This window comes from Chenopodium quinoa, unplaced genomic scaffold, assembly GCF_001683475.1.
Source record: "Chenopodium quinoa cultivar QQ74 unplaced genomic scaffold, ASM168347v1, whole genome shotgun sequence".
NCBI lineage: Eukaryota > Viridiplantae > Streptophyta > Magnoliopsida > Caryophyllales > Amaranthaceae > Chenopodium > Chenopodium quinoa.
Genome location: NW_018743331.1, coordinates 2,778,861 through 2,788,026, shown reverse-complemented (window position 1 = coordinate 2,788,026; position 9,166 = coordinate 2,778,861). Strand labels below are relative to the sequence as shown.

General features: G+C 38.9%; 1 protein-coding gene across 1 annotated transcript; it reads right to left on the bottom strand.

Annotated features, from left to right (window-relative positions):
- Positions 1-469: 469 nt before the first annotated feature.
- LOC110737752 (ABC transporter G family member 10-like) lies at positions 470-2,862 on the bottom strand. The gene has a single exon (XM_021918095.1). The coding sequence runs from the start codon at positions 2,478-2,480 to the stop codon at positions 636-638; it is 1,845 nt and encodes a 614-aa protein (XP_021773787.1). The 5' UTR covers positions 2,481-2,862; the 3' UTR covers positions 470-635.
- Between the last annotated feature and the right edge of the window lie 6,304 nt (positions 2,863-9,166).

Sequence of the window (9,166 nt, the reverse complement as noted above, 5' to 3'; positions counted from 1 at the left end):
TCAGTTATTGGATTTCAAGTACTTAGCGGTTAACTTGGCAGTTTGTATATCTAAAGCGATCTTTCAAGATATATCTTCCTCTAGAATTTGTATGATAATCTGTTACTATCTCTTTTTTCGGGAGTCTTCATGTTTTGTATGTTTCAAACTGGTTGTCTCAGCTATCAAAGTTTTTATATGTGTTTGATGAATTAGTCCGCTAAAAGCTTTGTGCTTCTTAGCCCCAGTTTTAAGCATCATTCTTATGCTGAAATCTGTAGTGTATAGGTCTGAAGGAAGCTGCGTGGTACGTGTTCCACCCATCCTCTTCCTATTTCCATGATGATTGTGATAGGGTGTTTTTCTAAGTTTATGATTTAAGGATCTTAGGAACTCAGAGCACAGTGTATATTAAGAAAAATACTTCAGAAAGTAATTAGATTTAAGAAATATAGAAGGCAAACTATTTCTTGTTAATTCAAGCTACAGATGGAATTGATTGTTAGGTAATTTTATTGCTCATCCTTTCGAAAAGAACATGATTTTGTAAGGAATGTGAGAAAAGAAAAAGATTGAGATAAACAATAATAAGAAATAGCAGCAGTTAACCTATGAAAAATAAATTTTTGCTTACTTTTATATTCATGTACTAGTTTCTAATCTCTACCCCTGTTGCATCTGTACCATAGAATCAGAAAAGATAGTATTCTGTAGCCAAATATGAAACCCAACATTACAGCCAGATAAGTCCACCTCTGTGATTCTTGCAGACCTTGCTGTCTTAAGAACCCGTCTCCGTACAAGCTACATCCGCTCAAATCTTTCTGTAGGCATCTTGTCTTCCCTCGCTCACCTCCATATTCGTTGATCAGGAAACACTCAAATGGATACTTGAACAGGCTCAGATAATGCATGAATGTCCAATACTTGGGTATCCTATCTTTGTCAATAAAGTATCCAGAGAAGAGAAAAAACGACCCCATCAGTCCTGCTATAACTGATGTTCCCATGATGAAGTTTGGGACAAGCGCACTGAAACAAGCAACGAACGAGTTTGACATCAGCACCACCATCCATACCACAAGAGAGAAGTACAAAAAAGCGCCAAAATCTCCTCGTAGACCAGCTAGCCAATACACTGGTGTAGCATAGAGTAGACTAACTGTGAGCAGAAAGGGAAGAAAAACAAGGGTATTTGCTAAAACATAGGAAAAAACTCTGTAGGCCCCTCTGGATGTTTCTCTCATTAGAATTCTCCTCTCTTGCAAGAATATTGGCAAGCCTTCAGTTGTAGAAGAAAGCAAGAAAGTAAGGGTAAATGCGAAAAGCCCTAGTCGGGTTTGTAACTCTAGGTCCCCTTCGCTATCTTCCTTCTTCAAGTATAGTGTTCCAAGTACAATACTAGCTGCAATGGCTTGTATTATTCTTCCTGCAAAAAGTTGCTTTGTTCTGAATATGTTCTTGCAAAACCTTTCCCCAAGAATTTGAACTTCTCGACTTTGTGAATTTGGGTAAGATGTATTCTTCCCTGTGCAGGACATAGGATTCAGACTTCTTGCCTCTGGCCTCTCATCAACTTCTCTGGCTCTTCTCATTTCAGTTGAGGATTGTATCCCCACAGCCAAGGTGCTCAAAACATCAATGGAGAACTCAAGTGCATTGACATGTGGAGGGATGTGATGACCCACTGCTCGAAGCTTCCTGTCAAGAAGGCTTAGTGGACCGTTGTGCACAAGGATTCCATCTGACAGCAGAACAACTCGATCAAGCAACTCTAGGATTCGAGAACCAGGCTGGTGAATGGTTATTACTATTGTCTTCCCTTGTCTGATTGCCAAAGTTTTAAGCATCGACATGATATTTAGGGCTGAGACTGAATCCAAACCTGAAGTTGGCTCATCTATAAGCAAAACAGAAGGGTCATGAACTAGCTCAACTCCTATAGATACCCTGCGTTTCTCCCCTCCAGAAATCCCATGATCTGGACCACCACAAATCCTTGATTGCGCTACTTGATCCAGCCCTAGCTCGCTCATCAACTTTTTTACCCTCTGAGAAGCTCCTTTTCTTTCTCCTGGTAACCTTAGAAGGGCACTATATATGAGTGTTTCCTCAACAGTAAGAAGCGGAAATAATGCATCTTCTTGTGTAACATGCCCTGATAACCTGCGAAAGGATTTAGGCTCTAAAGGGCAGCTGTTGATAAGTACTTTTCCTGCATGTACCTTGCTTGGTGGGATTTTTGCTGCAAGGATTTCTAGCAGTGTAGTTTTCCCTGCACCACTTGGCCCCGCTATTGCTGCGACCTCCCCTGGATTCGCTTCAAAATTTACATCCTGCAAAATGAGTCTCGACGATGTTTCCTTATCTTTATTATTAGAAAACCAGCCGAAGTTATAATTTGAGGAGCTGTGGAGTTTGTATGAAAGGCTTTCAGTCTCAATTCTGTACGATGTTGTCCTCCGGCCTCCTGAATCCGGGGCCTTAACTGGGAGCTCCATGGATGGGAGAAGAAAGAGAGAAAATTGTTTAAGGAAGAAGGTAGTAGAGTAATCAAGCAGAAGAATGCAGTCTAAGAGAGTTGAATAGATAGAATAATAAAAAGAAGATGAGCAAACTCACCAACTTTGGCTGTTTGTCTACTTTTTCTAGGTTTCTGAAGTTAGTAAGCCAGTTTTACTTGTTTAAGCATCGATTTTTCGACGCAAGTTTTCTTGTGAAACTCATGAAGTTTTTTTCAGGTGAGCTATATCTTGACTATGCAGGGTTAAAGTTTGTTGTAGCTTACAAATCTAATTTCTTCAAGTCTTCTGAAAATGTTGAATTGGAGTTTTTAATGCAGTTGTATCTTACTTCATACAGATTTATGGAATAGTTGTGGAATTTTATTAATGAAAATCCTGACTTTGGTAAATGTAACACAATTTTTTTCTAACCAAACTGTTGCATAATACTAAGTCAATATCGTATCCATCTACAATAAAGTGGGAGCCTTTATGAAGTATCAAACAATAAGTCAATAATGTAGAGTTTGGTTTCAGGGAATGGAAAAGCTTATCAAATTCAAAGATATTTTGGTGTCTCATATAACAATACAATCATAGTATAATCGGAGTATATTAATTTAGTTGGTCCAATTGTTTGGTATGTATCTTCCTCAAAAGGGAAAAAATGTCCTATTTAGACGCATACTCGAAAATAAAAAGATAAATACGAATTTTAAAAGGTTAGGTTACAATTTATCCTAATAAAAACTATTTTGTTTGGTTCGGTGTAAATGACTATATATTGTTTGAAGGTGTGGATTAATAAGAAAATTTGGCTTGTGGATCATATGAACGCTCTGGCAATGACACAAGCAAACAGAAAAATTAAAGGGATTGATCACTTAAAGTTTCAAGTAAGTTCGAACATTTGCACTCCAAGACATGCATATTGTATTGTATATACTCCTCGTTTGTATCTAAAATTGATACTCAGGTGTGGTTCATCAACAAATTAGTGGTTATAAAGCGTCTAATCTGTCTATAGTAAACTCTGTCCTATGACATTATATTATTATTAAGTAGTTCTAGATTAGCAGACTTACTAATAACTTTAAGTGAGCATAAGAATCACAAGATAAAGATTGATAATTATTTAATTATTTTATGTTGTTTCATACAAGACTTTACCTCACATAAGTACATTATTGTCCTAATAAATGTAATTGATCTTCACAATTTTATCCTTTTTAAGCAATCCGTTTAATGGGCTCTAGTCTCATTTCATCAAATGGAAGCTACGTACGAAAGTTGTGTATTGCTTTAGTTCATACATTAACTTAATTATTAATGGGCTTCTATTAAAGGCAAATTTTGTTACATGAGATAAATTAGGTAAACCAAATATCGTTTGCATCATAAATACTAACATTATTATTTCATTATAATTTCTTCTCCCTTTTTAACGGAAATTAGTTACCCATTAGACGCAATAATTTCATGCATACAAAATATAAAAGCTAAAGCCAACTAATTATATCGAGACAATTGCATTGTGTAAATGATCAACTAACTAGTCTAATTGGTTAAAGTTCTTAAAGCTATGAAGTAATACATAAAATATGAGATCAAATTCAGTCTATATCATTTGTCCTTGTGATTTTGTCTATAATAATAATAATAAAATATGAGATTAAATTCAGTCTATATCATTTGTCCTTGTCATTCTCTTACTTCTAATTTGGCTGTTTATACTGAGGCGAAAGTTACTTTTACACGTATGGGGATTTGGTTATGTGGGGTTTGTTACAAAATTCATACGCTTCGTTCTAAGTGTCGTCATGATAGGGGTGAGGATGCGTCACCCCCGATGAAGGAGATGGTATTGTTCGTTCTATGCTTCATAATTTCTACAAGCCGCAAGCTCCCTCTTCTCTGGCTCGTAATGAACATGTGGATGGTTTGGTGCGAGATCAGTACTGTGGTTTTGATGTGGCTCTCCTTGATTGTTTGTTTTCAAAGGGGTTTCGCACTGTGGAGTCTATCCCTCCCAAGTGTTGTTTGGGATTTTCTCGAGTTCTGAAAGGTGCTCTTGATAAGGTGATCTCTAAGCCTGATGACATTTCTAGTTGGGTCTCGTTGTTGGTGTTACCTCTTTGCACCCTTAAAACCTTTCGCCCGCGGAGTAGTCGTGGGTCTAGGTCTTTCGTAAAGCGTCGGCATCAAAAGGAGTGTATTTCCCATGCTATTTGTTCTTGAAGTGCACCAGGTAGTAGTTTGCAGCTTGCGAGGGAAACTTTGGCAGAGGATTCTCCTACTTTGTCGGTGGTCGATGATGAGGACCTTGATTTGGAAGAGTGTAATATCAAGCAGTGTCGTAGGAAGATTTGTGATGGCCATTACACCGCGCGCTGCAATCCGAATTCTTTCTTCTTCAGGTGTTGCTCCATATAATGAGGCCACTCTTGCGGATTTGCAGTTAAAACACCCTTCTTCTCCAGCTCCATCCTTGCCTGCTGATATACCTGTTGATCAACTTCATCTCGTTGCTACTTCTGCTATTGTTTTGGATCGAATTAAGAGTTTTCCACATGGCACATCATGTGGTAGGGACAGTTTACGTGCTCAACACCTTATGGATTGCTTGAGTGGTGCTGTTGTGGCTGTCTCAGATGAGTTGGTTGACTCTATTTTCAGGGTGGTTTATCTCTTTCTAGCTGGAAGATGTCTTATGGAACTAGGAGAGTATATTGCTAATGCTCCTCCCACACCACTTGTCAAGCCTAGTGGTGGTATCCGTCCTATAGCTGTGGGTACTGTTTGGCGGTGTCTGGTTTTGAAGGTCGGTGCTGTTATGGTTGGCTAGTCTTTGGGAAGTTACTTTGATGGTCTTCAATTGGCGTTGGGGTTTCTTCAGGTGGTGAGGCAATTCTTCATGTCGTGAATCGGTTGATTGAGGATCGTGGTTCTGATGTTGGTCTTTCAATGTTGTTGGTGGATTTTCGAAATGCCTTCAATCTAGTTGATCATGCGGTCATGTTACGTGAAGTCCGTCGTCGTTGTCCGGGTATTTCGCGGTGGGTTGAATTTTGCTACTGTAATCCAGCTAAATTGTATTATGGGGACCACACCTTATGGTCGTCTCAGGGGGTGCACCAGGGTGATCCCCTTCGTCCTCTGCTTTTTGCTTTGGTTTTACAACCCCTTGTGTATAAAATCAGAGATGAGGTATGTCTTCAGGCGTGGTATTTGGATGATGACACTATTATTGGTGACACTTTGGTGGTAGGGAAGGTCCTGCAGTTGATTATGGAGGAAGAGCCTCGTTTTGGGTTGCATCTCAACGTGGAAAAAACTGAAGTTTTCTAGCCTATAGAAGACCCTCGAAGCAGGCTTGTGGGTGTCTTTCCCCCTTATATTGCTCGACCTTTGCATGGGGGTTAAGTTTCTTGTGGTCCGGCTAGTTCCAATTCCAATTTTAGTGGCGAGCTTGTAATGCAGAGGATGACCAAGACCATTGCGCTTATGAATAAGGTTGCTAAGCTCGATGATCCTCAGTGTGAGTTGTTGTTACTTAGGGCATGTACCGGAGTTTCTAAACTCTACTTTGCCTTGCGTACTTGTCCTCCTAGTACTTTTGAGGCGGCTCAGGGCATATTTGACGAGGCTCTTTGATCTTCCTTGGAGCATTTTGTTACTACTTCAGGGCCCGGGTTTGGTGATTGGAAGTGGCGGCTTGCCACCTTACCATTTGCATTTGGAGGGCTTGGTGTTTATTCCGCAGGTGATGTTCGTCATTATACTTTTCTTGCTTCTCGGTTATAGTTTGCTGGGTTGCAGATGAAGCTTCTATGGCATGCTTGCATTGTTGGTCTCGGTCGAGCCTTTGAGGATGCGTTGAGTCTGTTTACTGGAACAGTGGAGTCTGACATTTTGGGTATTCCTAGTGAGGTCGATGCCCCTAAACTCATGAAGAAATTGGCAGATATAAATTTCACAAAGGTTACCGCTTCTGAAGAATCCGCCTTTTCTTTGTCTCCTTGACAATCGGCATTGTGGAAATCGCAGTAGGGAGATCACACCTCTTCTTGGCTTCGAGCAGGCCCTATTTCTAGGTTGGGTCACACGATGAACGCAAAGACCTACCGATGTGTGTTGTGCTACTGGATGGGTGTTCCATTATTCTCTGTCTCGACGTCGTGCTCTAATTGTTCTTGGGTTTTTACTAGGGATATTCTTAGTGATCACGCGGTGTCATGTGCTGGTATTGTGGGTATTAAACATCAGCATACTGTTGTTCAGGATACCCTTGTTGATATTTGCTACCGATCTGGGATTTTAGCAAGAAAGGAGGTCGGCATAGGGTTGTCTAGAGGGAATGACGGGGCCCTCAAACCTGCAGATGTGCTACTTTATTCCTGGGATCGTGGTCACGATGTATGTGTTGACTTAACAGGGTCTTCTCCTTTGACACAGACAGGGCTATCTGGCTTTGTTCCCGGGCGGGTTTTGGCTGATGCGGCTCATCGGAAGCGGGTTAAGTATGAAGCTAGTTGTCGGGCGATTGGATATGGTTTCATTCCCTTCTCCTTTTCTTCGCTTGGGGAATTAGAGAAGGAGGTTCTTGCGTTGCTGAAGCGGGTTCAGAAGTTCTCCACGAACGCAAGACATTGGGGCTCGTGCTATAGCTCATATCTTCATTAGGATAGGCTTTGCTATAGCTAGAGGTGTGGGGGCCCACATTGTATCTCGGCTTCCCACTAATCTATTGTAGGTTGTATGAAATAATAATAATAATAATAATAATAATAATAATAATAATAATAATAATAATAATAATGATGATAATAATGATAATAATAATCTAGGGTGGGGGCCCAGATTATATCTCGGCTCCCCACTAATTTCTTGTAAATCAATTGACTTTGTAGGTTTTTGTTATTTTTCTATAATAATAATAATAATAATAATAATAATAATAATAATAAATAAATAAATAAATAAATAAATAAATAAATAAACAAGTAAATAAATAAAATTGTATTGGGAAAAATAAAACATGAGATCAAATTCAATCTATATCATTCAGTCTGTTTTGTTGTTCTCCTTTCTAGGTGATGGGAGTCCCTCGTTCCTGGACCTTGCCATTTCTTTAAATTTGAATTTGGTTGCATGTGCTCCTCGAAATAATCTGATCTCTAGTGCTTAAGTTTGGTGAAATAATATCAAAGATTTATTTCGACTAACTACCGCTGCGTCAGAGTTGGGATACTTATCACAAGTCAATGACCTGTCACTCACTTCTTGGTTAGATCCTATAAATCGAGAAATATTGCGAGAACTGGATCAAGTTAGGAGCTTAGTTTAGTTGAAGATTTCAGGGGATTGTTGTCCAGGTAATGATGTTTGTAGTGTGAGTTCACTCCCAGGTCTAGAGCTTAAGTATGGTGATGAGGCTTCTCATTCTGTCACACTGACGATCCCTAACCAATGCAAAACCAATCAGCTACACTCGAGGGTTAAAGGGAAAATGTGTTCAGATGTTACGTTGTTGATGTTGCTTCCTCAAAGAAGAATAAGGAAAGTTCTTCTTGTGTTTGTCTAGACGGCTCTTTTTTAGTTCTTATGGAGATTTGACCCTTCACAGGGCATGGCGCATCCGCCACAAAAGTGTGGGAGTGTTTAGGTGAATCCCAACTTGTGCGTCTACTAGGTCTTTTCCGTTGGCGTCATAGAGTAATGATTTAGACGGCTTGGTTAAGGATGGTGTAATACCCCATATTTTTATACATATATTAAATTAAAGTATTATTTTATGGCGTATTTAAATTATTTAAAATGAATTATTTATGGTATTTTAATAATTCAAAAAGGTTTATTTTAATTAAAAATCCATGTTTATTTATTTGTTTGTTTTGGAAATATTTTACTTCATTATTTAGAAACTTTGGGGCATATTTAATTTATAAAAGGAAGTTTTAAAGTCAATGAAGTTTTAAAGAAAGTCAAATGCCAATTAGAATGGGAGTAAGAATCATTAAGGGTAGAAAGGAAAATTAAGTTAGGAGGGTTTTGAGAGAGAGTATAAATACCCATCTTAAGAGCAAATTAAACTTTGCCCAAGGTGGAGAATACCCAAAGGTAAAATCTCTTTCTCTCTCCTCTTTATTTTTTTTCTTTCCCCTTAATTTCCCCCCCCCTTTACTCACCTCACATGCACACCACCACCACCGACCGGTGGTTGGTTGCCACTACCACCACAGCCGGTCGCCGCCAGCATGGAGCGGCAGCAACAGCAGCCGCGGGAGCTAGGGTGGCGCACCGACCACTCTCCCCTCCCTCTTTGAGTGCGTGCGGTTGTGTTTAAAACAAAAAACTTCTTCTTCTTTTGTCTTAAATCAATCTAGCTTTGATTAATTATTGCTTTTGGGTGTTTGTGATGATTTTATGATGTTTTAATAATGATTAATATATATATAATTTTCAGATTTGGTTTTTGAATTAAAAAGCCCCAAATTGATAAACCCTAGGTTTCTAAATTGATGTTAATTGATTATATTTGATTGTAGTTGATTAAAACTATTGAAATTAATGTTTTTAAACTAAATTACAGCAGGTTCAAGAGTTTTTATAATGCTGGAATTTTTATGTAGAGGCTAGAATTAAGTCTCTTGAAAGGATTTTAATTACCCATTAATTGGGAA

Coding starts and splice junctions, on each gene's coding strand:
- LOC110737752 (XM_021918095.1), bottom strand. CDS start 2,480: ATGGAGCTCCCAGTTAAGGCCCCGGATTCAGGAGGCCGGAGGACAACA.